Source organism: Serpula lacrymans (assembly GCF_000218685.1).
Source record: "Serpula lacrymans var. lacrymans S7.9 unplaced genomic scaffold SERLAscaffold_2, whole genome shotgun sequence".
Taxonomy (NCBI): domain Eukaryota; kingdom Fungi; phylum Basidiomycota; class Agaricomycetes; order Boletales; family Serpulaceae; genus Serpula; species Serpula lacrymans.
This window is the reverse complement of record NW_006763291.1, coordinates 1,435,714-1,463,661: the sequence shown is the minus strand read 5'-3', so window position 1 is coordinate 1,463,661 and position 27,948 is coordinate 1,435,714. Positions and strand designations below refer to the sequence as shown.

Genomic DNA, 27,948 nt, shown 5'->3' with positions numbered 1-27,948 from the left:
TAGGGGCTCAACGTAGTGTATGACCATTCGGAGCGCTGCGATACAGGGATGGGGAATCAAAAATAAAGGCATCAAATTCGGATTCGTTGTCAGAATCATCATCAGAGTCGTCAGATATGTCATGAGTCCTGCCAACTTTGAAAACATCCACGAATGGAGTTTGGGGAACATCTGTAACAGTGTCCCTTGATTTGGCTAGAATTGCTGCCACACGTGCTTCTAGTTGTTGGCTAGGGACGAGTACGGGGGTATGGGACCTGGGGTTCTGAAAAAATCTGCTCAATTCATGCAGATCTTGTACAAGACCGCCGAGATCCTCCTCCAATCCATCAGATAGTGCTACAGCTAATGATTCTGCTTCCGGCTCGAATTCGATCATAGAAGGTCTGTATGATACCTTGCATGTTTCGAATATAGCAGTGATATTAAAGCGACACTGTTGTCGCAAAGTGTCCGGCTGAGCAACACACCAACCAGAGTCCTCCGGAACTCCAAAGACGTCGGTGACGTTGTCGGTACCCTTGGTAAGCATACTCATGTGCATACTCATGCGTAAAATATGCTTAGCAGCTGGGCCTCCAGCGATTGTCATGGGCTCTTCAAGAACCTCCAAAGCTTGCGAGGAGAGATCGCTCTCTACCAACCGCAATAATGGCATCAACAACTCGGAGCCCAAGGGTGCCATCAGACTGCGGGATTCGCGTTGTTGGAAAAATATTTTGAGAACTTGCATGGAATGTACTCGTAACCAGCGTTCACGATTCAGCACCAGTCCCAGAAGTAGCGTAGCAATTTCAGTCCAATGATCGACACCATAGTGTTCGCGCAGGCTTAACACAGATTGTCGAAGGAAATCATCCTTGGTCCTGAAGCGATTCTTCACGAAAGACGTCATGATGCGGCTGATACTATCTCGGCCTTCTCGGTCTGCTAGTCGAGCAATGCTGTAGGCAAATTCGTTAAGTGACTCGTCATGTGAATCGTTCGCCATCGCATGTAGACACCATGGCAGAGATACTGTATAAAGATCGCGCAAACGTCCCTCCGTCGAATCAATCAAGCGAGAGTCGTTGATGCTTCCCAAAGACTTGAAAGATTTGAAAGTCGCTTCAACGGTAGTAGACGAACGGAGACCGGCTAGTAAAGACGATTGTAGCGAAGAGTAGCCCTTCCAATCTAAAGGACGCTGAGACATGATAAGGTCCACCATGGCGGGATCATCCAAGTTAATGCGAGTGAGTAGCACGGTGAGGAGTTTCAACACTTGCGTAAATTCACTTTCGATAGCAGTCGAAAGACATGCGTGAGTAGTCCAGAAAAGTTGTGGCAGGAGCGAGCGGTCTAATTCCTCAGTTGATGCCAACGCAATGAGAGTCAGAACTATCTCATTGGTAAATAGCTGGATGTTGACATCCGTAGCAGAAATGGTAGCTGATAAACGAGCAAGGAGTTGCCCCAGACTGTCTTGCGACATTGGTGGCATGAGGATTCGGTACAGTTGCAAGGAACGGAAGGCAATTGGGCGTATTGCACAGGTAGTTCCATATGCTAGTGCCAGTTTCCCCCATTTCCGCAACAGTTCAGGAGTGATAGGATTCAGGATGGAAACCACTTGAGAACAGAGCTGCTTCATTTTGGGTCCCGCATCTTCATTCGTATCATCATCGTTCCAGAACACAGATTCTCCTTGCTCCAGTGCAGAAATTGTAGACTTAAGGGTTGATCGAGTAACATGAACTGATCGATCGTTGAGCTCGGCATACGCGGGAATGCAAGATCGTATGAGCTGGAAAAGCATGTGCTGTGCTTGTTGCCGGACGAAAAGTATGCGATGGTCAAGGTGCGAGAAGATGGCATGTAGTAAGACAGGAATTTGATCATGCATCGTCCACTGACGATCTAAAGCAACGTCAGCAATGAATAGCATGGCGTATTGCGCAGAGCCCAAAGAAAGTTTTGGCTGGTCTTCTGCAAAAAGTATATCTAAATCTGACCATAACTCAACCTCTTCTGCATCGGGAATACCCAGTTTGTGATCGATATTGGGTAACATCCGTTCAGGCTCTATAATACTACAGAGTTGCTCGAATATCTGCCGTCCAATAGCAGTTCGGGACAAGCAAGCCACGATATGAGCAGCACATTTAATGAACGCTGTGGTGGCCACTTTCTGGGATTTTTCTACCAAGAATGTGATAGTGGCCAGCCCATTAGCTTGATGCGGGGAATCTACAAATCGAGTCCATATTGCAGCAATCTGTTCCGGGTGACTGTCACCATGGCGCTGAGTTAACGAGACCATGTGATAAAGAGCCGTACGACCTTCGCTGGAAATCCGCGAGACACCTGATTCGTCTTGCTGCAGGAGTTGGATATTCTGAACCCAGCCCTCGAGACTTTGCAAGAGGAGAAGTGACAATCTATGACTCCCTCGGCTATGAATTCGGGGTAACCACGTAGCAAGGTGCGAAAGAACATTGATAGCTTGGGTGGGATGTTCTCCAGCAAGACAGTCAGAGATGAGGTGGTGAGCATGCAGATAAGTGCTAGGTGCCGAGCTACCGACCAGACTTTCAAACTCAGTCATCGAAAGGATGCCGAACGACCGCTCGTGAATCGTCTCGAGAATATTAAAAGCATTCCGGCGAATCCCTGGGTCAGTGTGACATAGGTTAGACAAACCGAGAGTCACAACTTGACTATATGTGAAACCATGTTCGCTGGTCGTGCAGATGATATCTGAGACGATTTCGAAAAATAAGGCACTTCCTGAGAGCAATTCCTTGTAGCCAACAAATGCACGGCGTAAAGTTTCATCGAGCAGAATGGCATCTGGCTTCGGGAAAAGCAGCAAGGAACGAAGTGCTTTTCTAAAAACGCAAGGGACGTGGGTAAATAGAAACAAGAGCGACTCGAAACCAAGCTTACCTCCCACGAGCTTGCATTTGTGGATTGGATGTGGCAAATATAGCACCGATCCTCTCTAAAGTTGACGATGCCTCCAAAGGTTTTAGGAGCTCCATGGAGGGACGCTCAGTAGGTGAACTCGAAGAGACCTCAGGAGGAAAGTAAGCTTTTTGCTACAAGTAATGATCAGTTAAAGCTACATTCCAAATTCCAATCACGACTCGACTTACACATAGCGAGGCCAAAGCACCGACAGCAGCGCTGGATAACAGCTTCGTCTCATGCTGGAAACGTTCTGCAGCGTCAGATTCTGCCTGTGGATCATTCGCTGCAGCTGCAGATGCTCTTTGCATGATTATAAAGCGGTGCTTAGCGGCATCGGATTGATGCCCGTACTGACACCATTCTTCACACAATCTATAAAGCGTCAAGTGCATATTTGGTGGGATGAAGCGTTCAGAGTCAATCAGATTAGCAAGTCCGTCGAATAGACGTTCCACAGTTCCACAGAAGTAGCGCCGCAAACGTTGTAACGCATAGTTTTCGCGGTTTTCTGCAAGAAATAACTGGGTACTTCGGACGAACTTGAGTACGTGCGAAAGCGCAGCTTGCTTCGCAGCCGACCGCTGACGGGGCAGCAAATCTGCGGTGAGATAGTAAATGCGAGCCACAGCGGAATGTAGGCGATCTTGACGACGCGTTCTTCCAATAGGCGTTGAGGACCCAGCCTTTGGTCGAGTTTCATTGTAGAATTGACGTGAAGCTAAGGATCCAAGATCTTCTAAGAGTGTTGGGTAAGCTCCAGAGGGGAATGAGTTGATACAAAGAACAGCAGCGTCGCGGAAAGGAGTGTAATCGGAGTCGAGGAATGGAGTAAGATATCTGAAAAGATGGCGAGCCGTCATCATACGTTCGCGTTCAAAATTAGAGTCTGAAGGAACGCGCGAATGCTCGCGACCCACATTGGTCATGGCGGAACGACCATCGGACACAGCTGTAGTTGCACATAGGATCTTGATCCACATGTGCCATTGATCAATGGTATGCATGTGTTCCTTGATCACCCTGTACCCATCCTTTTCTCCCGTAAATGGGGCTCGACCGCCCACACCAGTCGGAGCCCTGGAAAGGAGGCCTGCAAGATGGAGCATGACAGGATGATACCGAGAAGATGCTGCAACGAGCGTATCACGGAAAGCATTCGATGCCTTGACGGAATGATGAATGCATATTTGCATAAACGCGGGGAACACATGTCGCCACAATTTACGGTCCTTCTCGTTGCTGCTGTCAGCAAGCCGCAGGAGAACATCTGTGCGTGTCGATTCTCGCCATTGCTGTAAACGGTCAAGCTCGGATCTATCCAGCAACTCGTCATACCCTTCGAAGTACGTTTTTCCAATTCCTTTCCCGTGCAGCAGGTCGGCGATGTGAGAAGAGGGAGTCGATCCATCTACTTCAGGGATATTGGCACCTATATGTCCTGACAGCATTCTAAGCATGCGAATCACCTTCACACCTGACGAATGGATAGACCGTGTCTCGTGTGAGAGTAGAAATAGAGCACCGGCAGATAATTCATCGCTCAGTAACGATATAGTCTTTCTATCGTCATCACTCAATAAATCCTTCTGCCGTCCGATAGTATCGTTTATCCAACTATCCACGAGAACACTCCAGAACTCCAGCAGCCTGACACTTTCCAGGGCAAAATTCATTCCAGACCCCTCCCGCACAACGTGACTGGGATCGAAAAGGAACGTTGTGAACCGAGATAGAACTACAACGGCACTTTGAGGTTCAGCTATGAATCGTTTCATCGTTTCAATAGCTATTTCCCCTAGGCGGGGCTCTACATGAACGACACCATGTATGAGCATATCAACAGCATCCTGGAGAGGTAACGAAGAATGCAGACAACGAGGCCACGATTGAAAGCAGGTTTGCAACATATTAATCTGGGACGCGAGGTAACTGGGATATGCGACGATTGCTTCCGGATGGCGCCGAATTACAATGCCAGGAGATTCCTCATGAGAAAGATTAAATCGAGCGGAGGACCACTGTTCATCGAAAATCGACATCTGTCCGACAGTACTACTGCAATACCTTGCGATAGCAGTTAAAACCACACCACAGCGATCGAAGAAATCCTGCATGCCAGGCTTCGACAGGATAGCCTGAGGCAAGATATCCGAAGACGATGGATAGTCTGTCTGTGGGGGTACCACAAAGAAATCTGTGCTCGAAGGCCATGTGGGGTTCGGCTCCTCCCGTTCAATAGCAGCCAAGGTAAGTAGGATTGCTTGAACAGAAATCGCCAATCGCTCTGGAGCCAGAATATTAGGAATGTTTTGCGTCGGAGATGCACGGATAGCAAATTCCTGCATCAACTCCAGGCAAAAGTCACTGCCGTAATCGAAGTGTCGAGAGAGAACGAAATGGACGGTATATACAAAGGGCTCTAAATGCTCCTCGTGGGGAAAAACAGAAGGACGGTTGGTAGGAAAGAAATGCTTCATCAATGATTCCAGTTTCGAAGTGGTGGTTGAGGCCGGCTCCTGACATCGATATAAATAAGTCCAAATTAAACGCATCATTCCATTCATGACAGGTAGGCGATGAGGTTTCTCCTGCTCGACAGACGTTAGTGATTAGAAAACCAAACTTGTATAAGAAGAACTAACTTTTAACTTCGAAAGCCCTGCTTCAAAGCAAGCCATCCAATTACGCAGGAAAAATTGGTGTGGCGCAACACAAAGGCAAGCAATTGTGAGTGGATATGCTACATTCCAATATCGTGGCTTGCCCATCATATCTCGAGCCCGTGGAAAGATTTTCTCGATCGCCTTTGCCCACTGTGGATGGTTGACTTCTGCTTGAGCGGTCTACAATATGACGTCAGATAACAAATATAAACAAAGAGCGTCTAAACTTACCTTGCCGATTGAGTGCAAGAGGCGAGTCAGAGTTTCTGCAAAAGTCGTCTTGAAACGAAGCCCGTGTGTGTTTTCGAAAGACTTCGACAGTGACTCCATGAACTCTGCACCTTCCTCAAATGCTTCTGGCGGCCAGACCTGGATATAACCATGCATAAATGGAGAAGTCAACATAGATCCTGATTGTATATCACCTTAATCTGGATGTGTCGGAGGCCCTTCACCAAATTTTCGTACTTGGTGTCAAGATCCTTAGCTACCTGACCCATAGCCACAGGATTCAATTCTCCTAAGAATCTATCCGTTACACTGACGAAGCTAAGATATATGAATTAAGCGGATGGACGTCTGCGTGTGAGGGTGTCATAATCATTATTCTTACCGAACATTAGCCAAGTGTCCCAAAAGTGTCGCAAATAAATCCGCGTTAATCCGATGGTTAGCAGACTGAGCAAGCAGCTTTAGGTCCGGCTTCTTAAACTGATCAAACGTCGTCTCTTCCAAGCTCCATCCCAAAGACTCCCCCAATGCGTCCTTAGATATGAGTTGCAAGACTGCAACCAAAGCGCGACACATAATATAGATAGAAGCAAGCGATTTACGCTCGTTGACAGCAAAAGAAACTTCGTGCTGTCTCATACTGCGGTTTAGGGTTGGGGATTGAGTAAGATGATGTCGCAGAATATGCGAGCTAACACTCTCATTTTGACTTTTTCTCCAACGCATCACTGAATCAATGACAGGCTTCGTATGCTTCTGTGCTATCTTTCCGAGGGAGATAAGCAGACCGTCGAATTTCGGATCTATATTTGGGCCCAAAAAGTCCGACAGTAAACAATCGCGGTCCTATGTCATGTTTAGTTTAAAAGCAGAGCGTATCAGTAAAATAAATTTACCAATGATTCTCGCAGAAAGCTCTCAATTTTAGCCTCAGCTAATGTAGCAAAACGTATGAAAACTGCATGCAAAGCATAGTCGGAAGGTGTCTTTGGGTCCATGACAATTTTATCATCTTCATCCGTAATCAAAGACACTTCGCTCTTGCCAAACTGCCCTCCGAAAGCGCCGGGCATCCTGGGTACCGGGGGTGGTGAGGATGACCCAAAGCCATGGCCCAAGTCACTACCGGTATCTGAGCTATGAAATATAGAGCCATTATGAGAATGTTGTGATTTGACAACAGAGTGGCCTCTGGCTCTAGATGCAGCACGTGGACGAGACTCGCTCGCGCCAGGCGTTGGTGCTCGAGGATGAGGCGGGCTTGTAGTGAAAGACGGCTTTTGAGAAGATATCGTAGGTGCATGAGCGAGGGACGAAGTTGAACGATTGAATGGGTTCTTGAGAATGGGATAAGCTTGGTGGTCAATCTGTGGTAGGGGTGGAACGTCGCTGCTCTTGACAGTGATCTTGAAAGCATTACGAATTGAAGCAAATGAAGGCTTCTTTGTAAAAGGCGAACTACTTGTCGTGGCCACAGAAGATTGTGATGAATGGGCAAAAGGTTTTGCTACGTGACGTGTGGACTGTGAGTGTATAGAATCTTCAGATGTTACGGAGTCGCCGCGGGAATGAAAGTAACCCCGTTCAATGCGTTCAGGAAGGGCAATGGGAGTAATTAACGTAGGTGACTCTGGTCCAGAGCCGGTATTTCCGAAAGCTCCAAACGCATTACCACCCGAGCGACCGAACGGAATGGGAGTCGACTGGAAATCCTCGTCAAAATCTGAAACAACAGTCAGTGGTGCTTCCAGCGCTAATCAATTGGGACAGACCAGGTATGGTGATTTGTATAGCATCTGAATTCATTTCTCAATACCCTGATTCCACTTGAACACGGTATTCGGATCGTGCCCACACGCCTGTGTCCGTGCACTGCTAAAGCCTTGTACGTTGACTTGCCAGTGCCTGAAGTTCTAAGAAGGTGACAGAAAAAAGGAAAGCTGAAAGAAGGATAGAAAAGAGTCAAAGAGAAACGGCGTAAGAAAAAGCAGCGAAAAGGCGACTACCCGCAAATCGTTGCGAAGATCAAGAACACCGAGTCGCTACAGTAACGACTTCAGTACAGCATTGTTGACTTGTACCACTGTTTGGCACTCGCAGCCGGCCGCACCGTGACTAATGATCAGTACTAGGCCACGTTGTTATTCTTGGTAAGTTTATCTATAGTTTGTAAGGTTCTAGATAAGCAGGGGAGGTTCTTCATGATTGCATCCAGGTAGCTCAATATTCACATGCATCAATCTATCAGCATTGGTTTAACTCAAAACACCTTGCAGTACTAATACTACAAACTCCAAATAACCCTTGTCTATCACCAGTGCCCTCAGTTTAGAAACAGTAGGTCGAATCGAGATACGCCTCGGCCAAAAGGCTCTATTGCCAACAACAGCAAAGGTAACAGTATTCTACAATACACAACGATTCAGAAGGCGGTACATGAAAGCGGATGCACTCAACGACAGCATTGCATGATTCCATAGCAGGTGGTGGAAGAAATGGAGTTTCGCGTTTACCAACGGAAAGGAGAAGATGGACGCAGGATTGAAAGGGGAATTAGAAGAACAAACTGGGAAAGAGAAGCTGTAGGAAAGGTAGGGACATTAAATGATGGCCAAAGCACCATGGAACGCAGATATGTATAGGCAGAGCAAAAACGTGTAGCAGTATTGGAGGTTCGTGAATGGAAGAAGCAGGTAAGGGAAGAATGTGGAAGCGACTGTGTATGGATATTGTATGTAACTTTTTGACCAGAGTCCCATAGAACAAGAAAAGGAGGCTTGAAAAAATGAAGGGAACACATTTGAACCGGCGTAATGACATTTCCATCATAGACGTTAATCGTGTCGGTTGCGATGTGATTCAAGAAATAATGCAAAGGGAGGAAGGGGGTGGCCTTAAAGCAAGAAAGCAAAGACCGTGATTTTTGGGATTTCACAACCCGTTAAGCCTCTGCACAAGGGCTTGTACCAGCTGTTCCTCGACTCCAAATTCCCTGGCAATCATGCTGAATGGATCAGCATCATGCACAACAACGTCCTTGATGCCATGAGGACCAGTCGCACGCGCACCAGAGTTCGAGCTTTCGGAGCGGAAGGGACCAACTTGGTCGCTTTGCACATGTCCCGTGCTGGATCTACGGAAATGTGTAATCGACGTGGCAGAGTCAGGAGTGTGGAGACTATGGGTATTGGTATTCGGAGAACTGGTATTCGAGAAAGATAGCGGGAGCGAGCAAGAGTCAGCAAGGTCTGATAGCACGTTCATTTGCTGAGTGGTGAATACTACATGAAGCTTTTAAAGGGATGGCTACGATAACGAAAAGGAACGAAAATACCTTGGCATTCAGCACCAGCGCGGAGTAAATCATATACGAGCTGTACTTCCTCCGTGTTTGTGTTCTCACGCATACGAGAGAGTAAGACTTGAACAGCAGCATGCGTGAGGTCTGTTGTCAAATGTCAGCATCCTTCAAAAGAAAGGCGAACTGAAAACATACTGAACAAGACATCCCTTAGTGCGGTGGACCAAAATACTCGACTATCGATGTCTGCCGGGAATTTGCTGAGAATACTCACGAGAGAGTGGAAAGGGAGAGTAGGAACTTTGAGAAAATGGGACTGTGAACCAACGGATAAATCAGCATGATAACTTTAATGAGCGAGTCAGAAACCTACTTCGGGCGAACGAATAAGATGCAACAAAGAGCTGAGCTCTCCCTCGGTAATCAGCCCTGTATTCAGAGTAGTGATGACATGCTCATGGCTCAATCCGGTCAGCGACGGCTTTGAGCCGTCGAAGCTACCTTTCCAAGAAGGAAACAACTGGCAGACGATATAATCGTCAGTGAGCGCTCACGAGGGGTATGTTATGAAAGGACATACAGCGCGCATCAGCTCCTCTTGGCCACTCCTTGTGACAGTCACCCCCCTTGCTCGCTTTCCGCGGCCAAGGACAGAATTCTGCGCCCCTCTTAACGCAGCTTTAGCAATTTCCTCATTCCCAAGCTCCACATATGCATGGCTCATTGTTTTACCCCGCCGGTCGAGCAAAACGTGTACCCTCTCAACGGGCTGCTTCAGCCAGGTGCAGATTGCGGGCGGTGTGATATCCTGCAGCGAGCCTACAGTCAACGACAACTCAATGCAAAGAGATATGATATGACGGCATACCCAAGGAACATTATCAATGCGCAGCACGATATTCTCATTTGGGCGTGAAGACACTGCCGGCTGCCTTCCCGGGATAGGCGTCGAGGAATCACGCGGTTGACCAAAAAGGTTGGACGGGCCCATCAGAGACCCGAAGGCAGTCAACTCGAACGCACTGGGAAGGAGACTGTGGTGCTCATTCTTGCTACGTTTCTGCAAGGGTGATGCAGCGCCGTACGATTCAGGTACCATATCCATACGTTTCTCACTGAAAGACATCGAGGTAGTGTTCTGGAGGTGAAAGTTATCAACGCCCCTTTTGCATACTGCACATTCCATGTCCTTTTCTCCAACGATGTTTAATGCACTAGTGAGGCATGCAGAACACAGCGGATGTAAGCAAGGTTCCAAGATGGCCAATGGACCAGTAGCGCGCCCGCACACAGAGCATGAAGTGTCACTGGCCTTTGTGGCGTTACTGTGCATAAGCGGATCGGGTAAGTGCTGCTGAACAGATTCTGCAATTGTAGAAAGAGTGGGGGCGTGAAAGGGGTCCTGGAATGCAAAAGGGAGGCCTACGGGTTGTGCAATCGAAGTTGAGAAGGATTGAGGGTATGGGGAGTACGAGTTTTCGTCGATGTCGAATAGTTCGGTAGACATCTACACAAATTGAAATGGTTCAGTGAGCTATTTATGATGATATATTATGGAAGCGCTTTGACAGACCTGTCCAAAAGAGGGGCGACGGCGCGTGTGCGCGGGATCAGTGAAGCTTCCTTTGAGTTTTAATTGGCTAACGTTTGTAGGCTTTTGAGGCGGTGTGTTCAAAGCCATAAGGGTCCGTCGTGCGGGTGTCCGAGTCACTTGGGGTGATAGGGGCGCGTGGAGTGGTACGGCATTGGATTGCGCACGAACACGGTGATGGGTAGACAAGAATGGAGGAAGAAGCACTATATCCAATATGGTCATTATCATATGAAAATTGCCAGGCAGACGAAAACAAACAAACCATCTTCTGCTTGGAATCCTGATGAGTTAACGTCAGATAGAGTCTGGTCGCTTTCTGAGAGCGCATACATCCGGTGTGGGTATCGTGTAGTAGGGTGTAGAGCGGGTCAAAACGTTATGGAATAACGTGGCATACGTACGATAGCACACGACAATGTGTGTGGGTGAACGGATAAAGAGAAACAACACGTCAATAGCATAAAATACGCATATAAGCGATATTACAGACCTTCATCATCGGCAAAGTTGGAATCGTCTGTGGAAGATACCTTTATTCCATTCTCGTTGGCACGAGAGCGCCAATTTTCTGCGATATCTGCAAGACTTCTATCGGTATATTGTGCGCTTGGAATGGATCCTTTTTGAGGTGACACAACTACGGGAATACGCTTCAGACTAGTTGCGGATCCGGGGGTAGTAAGGGTAGAGCCATTTGAGGAAGCAAATGAGCGTATGCTAAGTGGCGTGTACGGCGTTGAAAAGGAGCTTGCAGGAGTCACTGGTGTGCGAAGGTTATGTTTTGGTGCACGGGGAAAACGCTGGGGAGTGACGGGAGGAGCGCTAAGACGGTCTGATCTATTAAGGCGAGTAGCAGCTGGAGAAGTGGGAGCAGACACGGGAACTGATGGAACAGAAAAAGAGTGTTTATGCATGATCCTTTGTTCTCTTTTACCTTTAAGAAATACGAGGATGAAATGTCGTGGTCGTCGTCAATGGCGATGGAGGCAATACTGGGAAATAGGCAGCGACAAGTCAAACTGGGCGGTGGCTCGTCGTGAAAGGCTGAAGCAAGTAAATTCAAGCGTGGGAACCCTGTATTTGACCCGCGTCGCGTAACCGTCACGTGATACGCTTTCTTCCGTACCTCGAGATGCCTGTCAACAGGAACAACAAAACAGCGTCCCCACCGACGGCGACAGTGATCCACAGAGACGAGGACAAGGTTGATTATCAGCCTTAATCATACTGCTTCATATCAACCACACATTTAAGGTGTTCAAATTACTCTTTCCAACCCTGAACTACTATTTGGTGCGTTGCAACGCTTCATTTGGCCATGCTTCACTGAAAACGTTGCGGTCATGTCATGATCCTTGTTATGGTCCATCAATGAACTCGATGCGAGGACGCAAGTATCACGTCCCTTATCTATCTGTGGATATAGTTCAATCGTGACGATAACGCCGCAACCAGATTGACTATAATGAGCGTCAGTCTGAGTTATGCCAATGATCTGCTAGATAAGCTGGTTGCCATCCTTAGCTTTCCTCTGCAAAATAATAATCCGCTTCATCATGGACTCGTCTGAATCATATGCTCCCCATAGAAAGCAATATTTATAGTGCGTCTTAAAATCGACGAAGTGGACGGCAAAGGATACGTACTTTGATTTGCATTCAAAACCCATGGCATGATATCTGTGGCTCGTATTACCACGTCTCAGGACATAGATGCACCAAATATTCTCATCTATTATCATAACTGTGCAAGAGACATAACAGAGCGTGCGTAGTCGAGTTCGTAGATTAAAAAGTGTTCTGAAAAATGTAACAATGAATGCGTCTAAAATTGACGAGGAAAATGCAGAATGCAGTAAACGGAACATAGTTCCTCGTTCCGAAAGACTCCTCAACCCATCAGGCCCTCCCCATCAGACCAAGCTGCAGAGCTGTATCCGCTTCCACCCATCTCGTTGTACTGAGCAATACGTAACCGTTGGCTGGGAGGAATAGACTTGTCTTCTAACCCGTGAGGCGCACCGCCATGCAGAACACCAACCCGTTTCATGGCAAGTAACTAGGTACCCGTTCGTTAGAACATGCCAAATTCAACAAGCAAAGAGCACTCACGTTGTGGGCGGCGTTGCTATGATCGTATACACCACCGAAAAAGGCGGTGGTCGCATCTTTACCAATGTTCTTTGTAAGAAGATGACGACCACCAGGATGCTCGTCAAGGAAGTCGCCAACATCGTGGATGAAGCCCGCAACACAAATCAGTGGTCGACTTTGAGCTTGTTGCAGATCTAAACCGCCCATCGTTATTACGCACAATGATAAAATATGAATACGAGAACGGTAACTTACAGCTCTCCCAATTGATTACAGGCAGATGGCTATTATCTTCGGGCCATGAAAGCTTGTCTTGCGTCTCACGCAGACGCTTCAATTGCATCGTTAACTGGCCTTTGCGGACCTCGTTGTCAGGGAAAACCTACGGACATAAGTTTAGTCAAAATAAGGTCATATCAGTGTTTACAACGTACTTTAAGGTGACTTGCGAGTCCAGCTTTCTTGCAAACCCAAATGAACCATTTTGTAGGGTCATATTGATACCACTTGATGGCATTACGGTAATCCATAGGGAACTGGTGGTGGAAGTTGTGGTAGCCCTCGCCAATGGTAACAAGAGCAGTGACAAGATGATCTCTTGGAGAGTGCTTGTCGTCAAATGGCGTTTCACCTAGCCAGTGAGCAAGGGAGTTCACGCAAAAAGTGGACTAAAGAATATGATTAGTTAGAAGACTAATCAAATGCTGAAAAAGGACTGACGTGATGAACAAATACGAGTCTCAAAAGTCCTGCGTACACGTAACCACCCTTCCAGTCGCCCCATCCAAGCCCAGGAATGATAGTGGGCACGACGAAGGCCATTATGAAAATCAAAGTTAAATAATGGCGATGTTGCCATCTTACAATCTCGCTCTTTGTGAGGTCACTGACGTCAGCAACACCAGGCTTGCGACGGGGCTTAACGATCATCCATCCTATATGCGACCAAAGCAGACCCCTGTGTGCGTTGTAAGGGTCGAGATCGGTATCTGTGTAGCGGTGATGTGCGCGGTGACCACGGGCCCACCACTTGATAGAACCCTCGACAGCACCAGCACCAAGTAACGCAAGGATGTATTGCAGAGGTTTTGAGGCGTTATAAGAACGATGGGCCCAGAGACGATGGTACCCAGCAGTGATACCTAATCATAATCAGTATAAAGGAAGGGACCTCCGGACGGGACGAGCACACCTAGACCAGTGAGGTAGTAATAAATGACAGCCCAGACAGCAGTCTCCCAACGTAAGGGAGTAAAACATGCGCTGACAATGCCGATAATGGGAGTGAGACCAAGGATACCAACGTTGAGCCAGTTAAGCTCAGTTGTCCAGTTGTCCCATGTGATGGGTGGCAAAGGCTTTTGATGCTTAAGTGTATACGTGACATAGTTGTCAGGGATATTCATGTCAGCTGGTTCTTCGTCAGCTTTAGGCTTGGAGGCATGAGCGTTGGCAAGCTTTGGGGTGACGGGAGGAGTGATACTGGCCATTGCAGGCGGTGGAGACTTGCGTGAAGGATAGACTGAAGACATCGTCGTTGGTGGTCTGAGTAAGAAAGACGAGACAACGTGAGGAGTGACTAGCCCGAATTTATGAAGTAAATCTTTGGGGTTGCAGTTTTTCTGGGCTGGGCAGGAGCGTGGAAATTAAATGACCCAGCGCTTTTTTTACCATTACGGCTCGATTTTTGGCTGTTCTTTCAAGAACGCTCCTTACTGTACCTCGCCATTTGGCGAATATCGTGTCGTCTACGAGTATTGGATACATATGTGACGTATTGTGTTCATGACCTTGGTCTATTGGCTTGTGGCAGCACGAATGCCACAGGGCAACTCTTTGGGGCAAGACTCCGCAGGATGTTGTTACTATTTATGGCAACTACAGTATCCAAATGGCGACTCAGACTCAGGTTGGTGTGCGCGCAGCAATCATATGAATCTAGTTCATCCAGGACGTGGAGCAACTTTGGGGAGGCAACCATAGCAGGGGAAGGTTCAAACGTTCAAGGCGGGCCGTGGAACAGTCTACTTTCGCTCTCAGTAACGATGACAATGCTATAATCATGCTACAATCTGCTCCCCAAATATCAGGTGCCTCCTAGTCATCAAGAAATCTTCCCCCTGGCCATCATAGACCAATGCTGTCAGTAACAATACTGCAAGCAATTCGTGCCTTTCTGACACAAGTACAAGCATCAACAGTAGTGCTGATGCAAAGAAAGAAAGTGACATATCAGGAGCAATTTGAACACCAGCAACTTCGCCGCAGTGCTGTTGGGCGACAGAGACTTGTGTCTAAGGTTGATTCCACTAGATACTATTAGTAAAAAAAAATACGCATCCACCAGACCACTGAAATTGGCAACTGGGACCCCCACCAACCGTCATCAAATGCCGTCTGCGAGTCATAGTAGTATCACGGTTGTGGGTAGAGTTGGTTTTCTGGATTCAAAGAAGACCTTGGTTTCAGGATCGTCGAACCTTGATTATCAAAGAAACGGTGCAAATCCTCTGCCTGTCATTCCATAATCATCCACACTGTTTAGGTATGGTATGCCATCATGATGATCGCGAGTTTACTCAGCTGAGAAGCCATCGCAAGCCTACGAGGAACTGTAGAGGGCTAGTTGCATCAAGATGATGTGTGCAGTGGCAACAGCTTAGTGATGGTTGTAATAGCACTGTGAGTCCTTCGTGTCTCAGATCTCAGGGCCTCACTTTGTTTCAAGTTTATGGAAATGCGACACCATGTTCGGGATACAGGAATATCTTGCCACAGCATCGACGTCTTATGAAACGACGGTTTTCGAAGTTTCAATCTCCAAAATATTCCCTGTGGTACTATAGTCGGCTAAAGCGACTATACTACTGTGTCCGTGGTACTCATAAGAAATATCAAGGGAAAATTTATGAGATCAAAATTTGACGACTTTCCCTCGAACTCCGACCTACCGTGCCCGTGATGGCTCAAGAATGTTGCTGAGTGGATGTTAAGAATATTCCTGAACGTCTCCTCCCTTCTACAACGCTATGTTATGGATTCCGGTCCCGCCGCGAGCACGAATTGGCCAACCTCCGATCAGAATCCCGTCTTTGCTTCTGCCACCAGAGTCAACGGTCACGTTGGAGGTCAGTCACTTTGTGATCGCTGTCAGTTTGACACGAGTTAGATCTCATTCTCTCACAAGTCGCTTCTTTATGTTTTTTGGCATGGGACATTCTCATACATCTTGGAGATGAGGTCGAGTATATCTGGCAGTAAGTTGCATCCGTCTCGGCTGGGTACCCCGTTTTAACTTTTATGTTTAGAGGCGGGAACACTTGGCTGAAATACATGTACCTTCTCATTCGCTATATCCCAGTATTAACACAAGGGTATTTTGCCAATGTTTCCTCATCCTTTTCGCTATGATGGAATGTATTGTATTGCAGATGCCTTTTAATCATAACGACAGGCTATAGCTCTGGTATACGCTTTCCACTTTACACTTGCAGAGGTTGGGTTCTCTACCAAGGTTTAGCATCCGAGTTCATGAGTTTGGCTGTCGAAACAGTCCTGCTCGTTCGAGGTACGTGTATATGTGTTTTCGGTTGTTTATTTTTTCAAGATAACCCTCGACACAGTTTACGCTCTATATAACCGCAGCAAATTTATCCTCTGGACGCTATCCACATTATTTCTCGCCGAGATCGCTGCAACGCTCACTGTAATCATACTAACAACGCCAAAGATAGAATTCAATAGAGAATGTATCGTCACCTTTGCACCTCGGATTTATGGTGGATATTGGCACGTTCACTTTCTCTTCTCAACATCGTCGTGTTCTCAATTCGGCTGTCTTTCGATAATGACTTTATATAGGCTCTCCTCTCTCGGGTTCGAAACCATCCTTTTTCTGTTAACTATCTTTAAGTTTGCCACTGTCGTCCGGCGTGGTCTCGGTGATAACACCGTTATCAATGTTATTGTTCGGGATGGAACATGGGCCTACGCCATGGTCTTCGGTACGCTCTTTTTCCTCCGTTTTGCCTTTCATAAGTATGTTTCATCATTCAATTTTATTGATTCCCATTACGATCGTGCAGCCATCCTTCTTCTCAATCTCTCAATGTACCGGTTCGATCACACAGCTATGGCCGGTATCTTTTATTTGTGAGCATACTTTCCTAATTTAAGTTTTTGATATCTGCACATACTAAAAGCGATGGCACCGCTACCCCCTGTCCTCAGTTGGCACTTAACCGTTATGTCATTTGCCGTAAGTGTCTTGATTGCAATCCCCACGACGATGATAAGCCTTGTGGTCCTCCGACTAACTGAAACAAGCAGGGCTCTCACCTCCTCCTAAATCTCCGTCGCCTTAGCACTCGAGTTCGCCTAACCCACACATTAAGCGCCCACTTCACTTCAGGATTTGACGTTGGCTATCAGCTCTCCTCTTTCGGCCAGAAGGGCCACTTTGATGCCTCCGGTGATTATCATCGTCTTCTTTAATCATCATCATTGTTTTGTCTTTGCGTTGGCGTTTTACCTCCTGTCATTTTTTTCTCACCCCCATTTCTCTTGTCTCAGCATCCGAAATCTCTGGAATGGCTGATCGTGAAAGTATTCCCGTTCCTTCTCCTTTATCCCGCACATCTTCCATGCAAGGTAAATAGTTATAATACAGACGACTCACTTTTTGTTCCATTCACCTTTTCTGATCTCTTAATCACCGCTTCCCCAGTTATTCCAGGTCCACACAGCTTCGATCCATAACCTCGGAAAACTTCGCATGAACAAACAGTCTCTCATAGACAATAACTCGCCCCGTATTAGACGTCTCTTCACTTTCCCAAACAGCACCTCCACCCTCATCAGCCGCCTTGCATCCCCCCTCCTCTCGTTTAACCACACCACAAAGCGTCACCTCCAACTACTCCCATATAACGACAGAAATGTACCTCATGACCCCCCGTGCCGTCTAACTTACTGTATGCTGCACTATTGTTACCCCGGCATTCAAATGATTCCCCCCTTTTTTCATATTCAAACATATGTTTCCGCCGATGATATCGAATTGCCCCAGTGACTTCATACTTCCGTTTAAGTGATATCCAGACTACACATGATCACACCATGATCACCCACATTGTAGCTGTTCTCAGAACGTTAGACCGATAGACCGAGTGAGCCCCTGGGCGGACATGGGACTGTAGACTGCGTTATTTGGCCGAGTATTGACTGTGGCGTACTACGGGTGAACCTCAGCCTCCAGACTCTGATCCATTCATGCACTCCTTAAAACATTCGTATTGTACTCCGTTGAAGTCCGCCCTGGGTGCCAACCTCAGTTCGTTCATAGAGGTCTGGCGTTCCGAGAACAGCTGGAATTTGTTTTACATTGTACTTTTTAGAAACGCCGCTGAGCACGTATTCAGGCACATCTATTTATCCCCCTCAAATCCTGAGATTCACAAAAAAAGAGAGCTGTGAACGATCTTCTCAAGCGTTGGGGATAATCCAAAACTCACGGAACTGTCACAAACGCACTTTCGAGAACCCCGCGGAGCTGACACGCCCCCAACTTTATGCAAAATCTATTATGAGCTTTGATCACTACGCCCGCCATCATGCCACATCATGCATCACGGGCTGGGTTCATAACACATTGCGTATCGAATATACAGTCTATCATTCTTTAATCCTCGATGCCAAGTATAAAGATATTTCTTTTTCATTCTTGCATGCTCAAAATTATGGGACATGACAAAAGTAGAAGCGTGCGTCCATGTAGGTAGTTGGACGCCACGATGATTCGAGAGATTTGTAGACGGCGAATTGTAAAAGTAAATTGGGGGGAGAGAGTAGGGTAAATTCTACTGCTATGAGATGTTGATACAACAGCGCCATCCATCCTTCTAAAGATGACAAGGCCACTGTGAGAGGCAGAATATCCTCACTTCATCCAATGACAGGACGCAACGAGGTGGAGAGGACTTTGCCCGAAAGTCAGAAAGAGAGACCAAGGATTGATTGCGACTATTAGACCAAGAATTGAAGGAAAGACAACGCGGATGGGATGATTGAGGTGAGGGGGAAAGGATTGTGAGTTGTGCGTCCACTTTGTGGACCATGAGTGGGTTGATACATTGGTATGATTTTGCCTCGCAAAATGAGCGAGCGAGCGAGGGGGAATGAGGAGTTGTTACGTGAAAGTCGTTTGGATGCCATAACGAGTTGATTCTAGTTCTTTCGGGTGTATCGCAAGTGGATTGAACGAAATAAATGTCTTGAGTGATTTTGGGAGAAGTGCAAATACGACCACTTCATGCCACAAGCGCACTCTTCTTCAAGTTATCTCGCACAATCATATCTTGCACTGTAGAATCACACGCCAAGATCAGAATTTGGAGCAAGGTGGGGCATTTGAGCGCTTACCATTCTCGAGGATAATGATCGTTGACTTCGTATCCTACAATGCCCATCAGTACATCAAGAAATTTGAAAACCTCATGGGTACCCACGGTAACAGAAGTAAAATGACAATAGAAAGGACGCTCAGGAGAATGGTCCTTTAGTAGCGCTGCGAATTTCTTCTGAAGGTCTAGAAAAGATAACAATCAGCTTATCTATGCGCGTCAGTTCAGCCGCCGAAGAACTGACACCGTGAAGCGCTTTCAAAGTCATTTGGCCTATTTCCGTAAGAGACGATATAATGACCCAGTTGTATCCCTGAAGTAAGTTTTGCCTTGAGAATATCGCATTTGTTCAAGAAAAGTATAAGGTCTGTCTTCTTGAGCAGCGGATTTGATACGATGGCCTTCCATAGCAAGACTGAATCAGCCTAATAGAGACAAGAATCAATCAAGTCAGCATCACACGTTGGGACGAATTTGGAAGTAATTCAAGTGAAACAACGGACGTACCAGCCGGTTCACGGTAGGGTCCTCCGCCAAAACCTGGTCAAAACAACTTATCGGCGCCAAGAAGATGATGGCGTTCATATCATCGAAAAATGGAACCCAGGCAGCTGTCATTATCAATTCATTCCGTCAGTCTCACATAGTCCACAACATCATGAGTTGGAATTTTTGATTGCATACCTCGCTAGAATGGTATTATTAGCAATGCGTCCATCGCTGACAACCGAATATTCACACTCACCAGTGATCTCTGGCCGCCGACGTCAAATACTCGCCAGTCGTGGCTCATAGCACTTCCTAGGGGACCTAACGAGACATGTGAACAGGGGTCTTTGGTAATAATTACCAAGCTGTAATACCTGTTTTCATCGTGAAACGATATTCTGTGACGCCTATGGTCTTCAAACGAGCTCGTAGGATATCATCTGGAATGTAAATGAGGATTCCACCAAGAAATCTAGCACAGGTTTATACTCACCATCTGTCGGCACATATCGAGGTGATGTCACTCGATCTAGAGCATCCAAGAAGCTAGAATGTTGTGATTAGCCAGTGACCTCACTAAACGAAAGATGTAACGTACAAACCAGCCATCTCTTCTAGGCGCATCTTTTCAACTTGAAGCAGCTGCTTGATAGTAGGGTCATTCCAGAGCCGTGTCATGTCCTCAGCGCACGCATGGAGGATCACACCAGGATCGTCAGGATCATCCCAGTTCACCAAGTTCTCGCTCTCGCAGCTTTCTCGGGAATTCATAAGCCTTGCGAAGGCTCCTTTCCACAAGCTCGTAGAGTTCACAGTAACTTCCTTTACATTATTCATGCGCTCGGAATATGGAAGGTTCGTGATTGCTGAGAGATGAGAAGCGGCAAATGCAGGAGAACAGGCAGGTAACAGCTTTCGTAGGAGACCCTCCTCGACTTGCATAAGTGGTGCGAGACGCATTTTTAATTTAAGATGTTCTCCTGTTAAGTTGGGGTACTCCTTAAACGGCGTATTCGGGCGTGAAGAGACAGATGAGGAGGAATAACTGGAGGCTTGTGCTTTGTTCATGAGGTCGATTATGGTACGGACGGAATGTACGACGTTGAGCTGTATAACAGCTCGCCATGACGCCCGTTCAGCACGGAAAGCCTAATTACAGAGCTGTGAGACATGGAACAAGAAGCACAATGAAGAGGACCATGTACTTTGGGCGAGTTCATGAGCTGAAAGTCTAGGAGAAGGCTAATGTCAGCTGGTATAGGGCACCTAGAGTGTAAACACGAGGTTACTTTTCAGGGTGGTTGATTTGCCTTCATAATAAAGACACGGTTAGAGCGAGAGCTGGTGATTGGAAGAGAGACCATACCTGATTCGCTCTGGCCTGAGGAGAAATAGGGAAGAAGTGAGGAGATGACGAGGTGAGTGGGGGACGTGCATACCTAGAAGAAGAATCTTGATGGGTTTTGGGCCCTTCTTCTCAGCTTGGCGCTGGCGATTGAGTTCGTCGTCGATTGCGTCTGAGATGCGTTTTGCTTCCTGCTCTTCATGTATTCTGACTTCGCGTTCTGCTAGGGATTCGTTCAGAGGCGGAGCGATGGCGCGGGCGAGAGGGTCGTCGTCGGACGACCTGAACGCTTTGGAGGGCATGGTGAGGGGAGTGGCGAACAGGATGGCGGCGAGAGGGGAGGAGAGGATGGAGGAGGAGGAGGAAGAAGAGAGAACTAAAGTTTGAGCGAGGTTCTCGTCATTCCTGCCAAAGAGAAGCAGGAGGAGAACCTCACGACAGAAATGGCACGGAGCCGGCAGCGGAACGAGCCTGTGCCTTTTTCGTCGCATGTCATTGTCCCCTTATGTAACTTGATCTATCCTCTTCCGGCTATTCCTCCCTGGGGTCCTACCGCGCTCCCTCCCGGGTCCTCCTGTGGCTCTCCACCCACGCCCCGTGCTGCGCAGAAGGGGATGAGGGTCGCCCGTAGAGGATTAGCAGCCTTGACGCCCGTCTTACAGCACACAACAAACCTCGTCTTCTAAGCATCCTTTCTCGCCGCTTCTTCGTCCTTTTCTCCCCCGTGCTGACACAACCCTCCTCATATCTTCAGCCGCCGGCTCACACATCTCTACACACCATCTCACCATCATTCCACGGAACCAGACTTTGTCTGCTATGTTCTCGGCAACCACTAATCTTACCGTCTTTGCACTTTCTCGACTTCCCCTCATTGTCTTTATGTCTCGCTCCGATGTCCGACCGGTGGTTACCGCATCTTCCGAAGCCACCGTATCTAAGTCACTTCTGCGTATTACCAGCTATCAGTGGGAGTATCAACCTGTCTGGCATATGACTATCCTGAAAATCATGCTGCCTACAATATGCGGTATCACTCCTTCAAGCGACGGCCTCCGAGTATAGCACATAGTACAGCTACTCTGATCTCTCCAACCCAACTCCAATCATCGTACCATACTTGCTTTTGTCACTCGTCAATACGTTACTCCAGAACCCATCAGCCACGTCTGCCAAACACGTACTGACACTATGACAGATCTTCGGGGACTCTTCTGATTAAGTACACCCCATCAAGATATGTAAATGTTTTCTGTTGTGCACCTCATCACCTCAAGGGTCCACCTAGGGTACTTCCGTCAGCTCTCCTGCTGCATGTCATGCCAACCTCCACCATCACACAGCCCAACGCCTCTGACCTTTCTGACTACGTAGACTCCTGACTTCAATTTCGACATCACACGCCATATTTCGCGAATAAATAGCTGCATTCTTCCCACCGAGGCCTCAAGTCGCGTGTGGATCACTTTCTATTGACAAGAACACTCCCATCTGTTACTATTTCATGACAGCCTCTGCCACAACTCACAAACGTTCGCACAATCGATCGTCCACGGATGATGGGTAAGTAACGATCAGCCACTTCCCCCGAACTTTCTGATTGACCATATTGCCGCAGCACCCTATACTATAGCGCCATATTGCCACGTTTGCATCCCTGCTGCCTTGCGTACTAATTGTATACCAAGCATTGCAGCGCCCAGCAAACGACGACGTCGCCAGTCCCGACTCTTTCGTTTCCGTTCTCAATTCATTTTTCGAGGGCATCAAATCGTGCTGCGCGTAAGAATATAATAATTGAGTGCCGTCAACACTGGAATTGACAATTCAATAAATGTGTTTTTTTGAAATTCCCTTTTCTTTATTTCCTCGGCGCTTCACGCGTCAGCTTTACGACGGGTACCTCGACAATTACGCTTTCGATACTCTTCTACAGCACTCTTCTTGTAAGTTCCATTTCTCCTCTTCCTCCTAGATTCGAGTCTATATGGAATGTCAGATTTTCCAATGATGCTAGCCACGGCTGAAACGCCATTTGTATACTTATGCGAGTCACTTTACTCAAGGTGTTGAGTCACTTCTGGTACTAGCACGATGTCGCTTCTAACGACTCCGAGACAAGTCGCAGATGGCTAAACGGCGGCTGCATTTTCTATGCTTCAGTATCAGTACACTGGCAACTTCAGTTATGCCTGAAATGGCAATTATCAACTTTAGGGGTTGACTAGTATCTACATTCAGTCTAAAAGCTTAACCCACCCCCCTATAGATGCCAGCCGCATCTATCCGAATCACCCATCTGTCCACGGCTGGCAGCCCCGGTAACCAGTTAACCAGTTAATCAGAGCATCCTTGTTTATACCCCATCACACCACTGTTTCACTGATCCCAGTTGTTTATCTTTCATTCGGCATTTCTTTCCGTATTCGCCTCCTCACACCCGCGCTCCATCGCACGATTCGCACCCAATGCATCGCCACGCTTCTATTTATTCATGACTCGCCAACGTCAAACAAGCCCTTCCACTCAGTGTCTCGATGTTTACTTTTTTTAAATAGTTTTATTGTTTTGTCTTCGCAAGAACCCGAATCAAGCACTTGACTTCCTCGAGCTCCCACTGCGGCATGAAAAACTCATGACTTGGCCTTCTATGGGCTGTGGCCCAGATGCCCAGTATCATGATCAAACTTCCATTTTCTCACCACCATTTCCCACCACTGTGGCTCGCCGTTCGTTGGGGCTCTCGATAAAGGGTTCATTGGAGTCTGGTTCTTGACTTTCCGCCTTTTGTTTTCTCCACCTGCTGTTTCAGTGACTGTCGGCGGTACATATGTTGCAAGTCCGTTATCGGCGCTCGTATAGTTCCGCAATGGAAGAAGCAGACGGAAGGCCTCTGGACTATTTATGCCTTCGAACTTGAGCTCCAGTACTTCAGCATTGGCTTGCGAAGTTGGTGGTGGGTGTTCTTGCCGTGACGGCAAAAGCGAAAGGTACTTTCTAACATCGCCTTTGATGTATTGCTGTCCATCTTCCCCATGTCAGCAGCCAATGGTACTTTCTTTTCTATCAGTTCAGACGATAATGGCGCTCTATGCGCGGGGATCACGTGGTGACCTGTGTTGCAATCACACTGCTTCGATCTTGAACAGAGATTCTAGAGCAAGACCACTGAGCTTCCCTGAGGAACACAGGTCATAGAGTACCGAGTGTACGGGCAGAGCCAACACACGAACGATGATCGATCATCGCACAGTAAATTCGCCGATGCCAACCTATGCAGATCAACTTGAAAGCAGCATCAGAGCTATCACGCACCGTTCGTCCTCGCCAATCATGGTTATCCCTGTGACTCGATGCTTGAAAAACCACACGAACAGGGGACGCAACGTACCTTCGATCGACACTAGCAGTTGCTTTCGACATCCCTGGAACTAGTATCAAAGAAGAAGGCTTCGTTCACTTACCCGGCTATCCCGGCTACTTCTCTGACCGCCGATCCTGGCTCGCCCACAGACCCTGTCGAATTTATTGCGAAGCACTCTCCTTGAGAATTACCCGGCGTCGAAGCATTCCAATTGCTCCATTCTGTCGATGACATCTGTTGCGCTGAGTCTTTGCCCTCGCTTCCGACAAAGAGTCGCGGTACGCCACAGCGTCGTTGAATGCCACTGTTGTCAATGATCTTCTCTTGATTCGGGCGGCCTGATTACCTATGGTCCGTAAAGATGAATGTATCACTTCGAGGAAGAAGAGACGATCGTCGAGTGAGTCTAGCTATATCCATCTCTCAGAACTTCTATACAACCCTAAGAAGTCTGGTTTCCGTACTTTGGAAGCTTTCGTTGTAGAAGCCCATTAAATTATTCAGTTTTCGTCATGACTTGTCATCATCGAGGGGCTCGGAGGTCGTCCCCTTATGAGGCGTGCGACATGGGGTGGGGGATATCTATTGCGAGTCAGATGTGAATTCAAACACTGGAACGGTGTGATGTATACTGTCATTTTGTCGAGGTCAAGGAGGCGTTGTGGACACGAACAGGGTGGCAAACAAGAGAGGGAGGGAAGAGGAAGGAATTGTTGATGTAGGGCAATGAGCCGGAGCGTATATACCAACTAGAGCCTAAGGTCACTATCTGACGTTGTGATAATTTGTGAGACTCATTTTAAAGGTGCACTTGTGGTATCAGAGTATTCAATTTATGTCTGTTAAGCGGAAAGTCATCGTTGCGAGATGCTGCGTCTAAATTGTACCGGTAGTACGAATCACCCACCACCTGTTCTAGCATATATAATAAATACCGTACCAAGTCATCTTTTACGTTTCAGCCCTATCAAAAGCCTGTTATTACAGTCATACCGTTGCAGCCAATGCAGAATTATTGACCATAGGATCTATGTTACCATATTTATAAAACGACACAATAACATCAAAATACCAGAAAATGATTCTAGTCCGGTGAAGGTGGGTTTTCTGGAAGGATAATGGGGGACTCCGATAGGTAATGGTCTAAAATGAGATCAATGATTATGACTCAACGAGGGGAGGTAAAGTCAACCATATCACAGACATACCTTGGTCGTCATTATGCACATAGGTGATGATCCGTTGTATGGGACATAATAAAGGTCGTGCAATATTTGTCCTATGTAATGTCTGATGGCCAACAATTGTCGTGCCAGTTAATGGTGCTCTGTTCATCCACCGAGTGCGATTTTCTCTGGTCCTTCTTGTTATATATGCTTCAAGGAGTTTCACCACTGCTATAGCCTTGAAAGAGCGAGCAAGCATCAACGGCGTCCATCCGTTATCGTCCTCCAGATCGACATGAATTTCATGGTGTGCAAGAAGAAGGCTCACAATTGCCTCACATGTGCCAGTGTTTGCATTTGTGCTGGTGCTCGCAGAAATTGGGCTTTGAGTCGACAACTCCAATTCATCTTCTCCGTCGATACCCAAGATCGCGCAGTGCAATGGTGTCCGTCCCATCTCGTTCTTCAAATTGGGTGCGATGGCGCGGTGTTGGAGAAGCAGGGAGGTTACATTCACATATCCAGAACGCACCGCATAATGCAGGGGTGACTCTCCATCTTCATCTTGCAGGTTTACGTTAATATCTCCCGTAGTGGGAACAGCCTCACATCGATTTTTGGCCGCACCCCTTTCCAGCAATAGCTTGACAATCTTGTCGAGGCCATTCTTGGCTGCAAATGAGAGGGGTGTCCGACCTCTTTCATCTTTCGAGTCGACCTCCACGCCAGCTCTTTCCAGCAACAAAATGACGACTTCTGTATTTGCTTCACTGGCTGCTAAGGAGAGTGGTGTCCGGCCCCTTTCATCTTCCGAGTTGACATCCACATCATTTCTTGCCAGCAACAAACTGACAATCTCCTCGTTTCCATATTGGGCTGCAAAGGATAGTGGTGTCCCGGCCCTCTTCATCTTTCGAGTCGGCCTCGACATTCTCTCTTGCCAGCAGCAACTTGGCAATCTCCTTATTTCCATTCTCGGCTGCAAAGGAGAGTGAAGTCCGGCCGTCTTCGTCTGTCGAGTCTGCCTTCACATCATCTCTTTCCAGCAACAAACTGACAATCTTTGTGTGTCCTCTCCTGGCTGCAAAGGAGAGCGGAGTCCGGCCCCTTTCACTTTTTGAGTCGGCCTCCACATCATCTCTTGTCAGCAACAAGGTGATGATATCTATGTTTCCTCCACTAGCTGCAAATGAGAGTGGTGTCCGGCCCTCTTTAGCTTTTGAGTCAGCCTCCACATCATCTCTTGCCAGCAACAAAGCGACGACCTTCTTGTTTCTACCCTGGGCTGCGAATGAGAGCGGAGTCCGGCCCCTTTCATCTTTCGAGTCAGCCTCCACATCATTTCTTGCCAGCAACAAACTGACGATTTCTTCATTTCCATATTGGGCTGCGTATGAGAGTGGTGTCTGGCCCTCTTCGTCTTTCGAGTCGGCCTCCACATCATCTCTTGCCAACAACAAGCTGACAATTTCTTCATTTCCATCTTGGGCTGCGTATGAGAGTGGTGTCCGACCCTCTTCGTCTTTCGAGTCTGCCTCTACATCATCCCTTTCCAGCAACAAACTGATAATGTCCTCGTTTCCATATTCGACTGCGGATGAGAGTGGAGTTCGGCCCTTTTCGTCTTTTGAGTTTGCCTCCACATCATCTCTTGCCAATAACAAAGCGACAATTTCCTTGTTTCCACTCTGAGCTGCGAATGAGAGTGGTGTCCGCCCTTCTTTATCCTTCGAGTCTGCCTTTACATCATCTCTTGCTAGCAACATCGCAACGATCTCCTTGTTTCTACCCTGGGCTGCGAATGAGAGTGGAATCCGGCCCTCTTCGTCTTTCGAGTCCGCCTCCACATCATCTTTTGCCAGTAACAAAGCGACAGTTTCCTTGTTCCTACCCTGGGCTGCGAATGAGAGTGGTGTCCGACCCCATCTAGCTTTTGAGTCGGCCTCCACGTCATTCCTTGTCAGCAACATACAGACAACTTCCTCGTTCCCATACTGGGCTGCTATTGAGAGTGGAGTCTGGCCCCATCTAGTTTTCGAGTCAGCCTCCACATCATCTCTTTCCAGCAACAAGCTGGCGATTTCCTTGATTCCATTTTGGGCTGCGAGTGAGAGTGGTGTCCGGCCCTCTTCGTCTTTCGAGTCGGCCTTTATATCATCTATTGACAGCAACAAGGTGACGACCTCTGTGTTTCCTGCATTGGCTGCATAAAAGAGTGGTGTCACGGCTTCGTTGCCTTGTGAATTGACATCGTGACCTCGAGCGAGCAGTAGCCTCACCACCTCTACATGATTCATGCCTGCTGCCATGTGTAGCGCTGTTCTACCCGTATCATCGTCTCGTTGAATT

The 27,948-nt window shown here is 47.4% G+C and overlaps 9 protein-coding genes across 9 annotated transcripts; 3 read left to right on the top strand and 6 right to left on the bottom strand.

Annotated features, from left to right (window-relative positions):
- Positions 1-7: 7 nt before the first annotated feature.
- On the bottom strand, positions 8-7,652 carry SERLADRAFT_433373 (uncharacterized protein; the record flags this gene model as incomplete). The annotated part of the gene is made up of 9 exons (XM_007313567.1): positions 8-2,870; positions 2,929-3,080; positions 3,138-5,540; positions 5,595-5,795; positions 5,847-5,984; positions 6,041-6,164; positions 6,229-6,692; positions 6,743-7,569; positions 7,619-7,652. The coding sequence occupies 9 exons, from the start codon at positions 7,650-7,652 to the stop codon at positions 8-10; spliced, it is 7,206 nt and encodes a 2,401-aa protein (XP_007313629.1).
- A 1,119-nt stretch (positions 7,653-8,771) lies between these two features.
- On the bottom strand, positions 8,772-9,146 carry SERLADRAFT_378144 (uncharacterized protein; the record flags this gene model as incomplete). The annotated part of the gene is made up of 1 exon (XM_007313566.1): positions 8,772-9,146. The coding sequence occupies one exon, from the start codon at positions 9,108-9,110 to the stop codon at positions 8,778-8,780; it is 333 nt and encodes a 110-aa protein (XP_007313628.1).
- Positions 9,147-12,449: 3,303 nt separating this feature from the next.
- On the bottom strand, positions 12,450-14,389 carry SERLADRAFT_457038 (uncharacterized protein; the record flags this gene model as incomplete). The annotated part of the gene is made up of 6 exons (XM_007313565.1): positions 12,450-12,799; positions 12,853-13,028; positions 13,090-13,216; positions 13,269-13,502; positions 13,555-13,976; positions 14,027-14,389. 6 exons carry the CDS (start codon positions 14,364-14,366, stop codon positions 12,632-12,634), a joined length of 1,467 nt encoding a protein of 488 aa, XP_007313627.1.
- Positions 14,390-14,514: 125 nt separating this feature from the next.
- On the top strand, positions 14,515-17,961 carry SERLADRAFT_457035 (uncharacterized protein; the record flags this gene model as incomplete). The annotated part of the gene is made up of 12 exons (XM_007313564.1): positions 14,515-14,976; positions 15,027-15,962; positions 16,022-16,091; positions 16,143-16,208; positions 16,266-16,402; positions 16,458-16,623; positions 16,696-16,838; positions 16,920-16,986; positions 17,065-17,092; positions 17,164-17,305; positions 17,407-17,484; positions 17,561-17,961. The coding sequence occupies 11 exons, from the start codon at positions 15,821-15,823 to the stop codon at positions 17,590-17,592; spliced, it is 1,071 nt and encodes a 356-aa protein (XP_007313626.1).
- Positions 17,962-18,494: 533 nt separating this feature from the next.
- Positions 18,495-21,458, bottom strand: SERLADRAFT_457028 (uncharacterized protein; the record flags this gene model as incomplete). The annotated part of the gene is made up of 13 exons (XM_007313563.1): positions 18,495-19,195; positions 19,255-19,288; positions 19,341-19,420; positions 19,480-19,660; positions 19,743-19,850; positions 19,981-20,045; positions 20,099-20,164; positions 20,218-20,270; positions 20,323-20,873; positions 20,930-20,955; positions 21,014-21,034; positions 21,091-21,105; positions 21,164-21,458. 13 exons carry the CDS (start codon positions 21,369-21,371, stop codon positions 19,143-19,145), a joined length of 1,461 nt encoding a protein of 486 aa, XP_007313625.1.
- A 257-nt stretch (positions 21,459-21,715) lies between these two features.
- Positions 21,716-22,791, top strand: SERLADRAFT_457025 (uncharacterized protein; the record flags this gene model as incomplete). Its single annotated transcript, XM_007313562.1, has 2 exons — positions 21,716-22,632; positions 22,688-22,791. The coding sequence occupies one exon, from the start codon at positions 21,889-21,891 to the stop codon at positions 22,132-22,134; it is 246 nt and encodes an 81-aa protein (XP_007313624.1).
- A 926-nt stretch (positions 22,792-23,717) lies between these two features.
- SERLADRAFT_433368 (uncharacterized protein) lies at positions 23,718-24,667 on the bottom strand (the record flags this gene model as incomplete). Its single annotated transcript, XM_007313561.1, has 3 exons — positions 23,718-24,089; positions 24,385-24,472; positions 24,534-24,667. The coding sequence occupies 3 exons, from the start codon at positions 24,665-24,667 to the stop codon at positions 23,718-23,720; spliced, it is 594 nt and encodes a 197-aa protein (XP_007313623.1).
- A 579-nt stretch (positions 24,668-25,246) lies between these two features.
- SERLADRAFT_457024 (uncharacterized protein) lies at positions 25,247-26,445 on the bottom strand (the record flags this gene model as incomplete). Its single annotated transcript, XM_007313560.1, has 3 exons — positions 25,247-25,397; positions 25,454-25,576; positions 25,642-26,445. 2 exons carry the CDS (start codon positions 26,054-26,056, stop codon positions 25,518-25,520), a joined length of 474 nt encoding a protein of 157 aa, XP_007313622.1.
- A 1,025-nt stretch (positions 26,446-27,470) lies between these two features.
- On the top strand, positions 27,471-27,741 carry SERLADRAFT_457022 (uncharacterized protein; the record flags this gene model as incomplete). The annotated part of the gene is made up of 1 exon (XM_007313559.1): positions 27,471-27,741. A coding segment is annotated over one exon (271 nt), but the record flags the coding sequence as incomplete, so codon positions are not given.
- Positions 27,742-27,948: the final 207 nt, after the last annotated feature.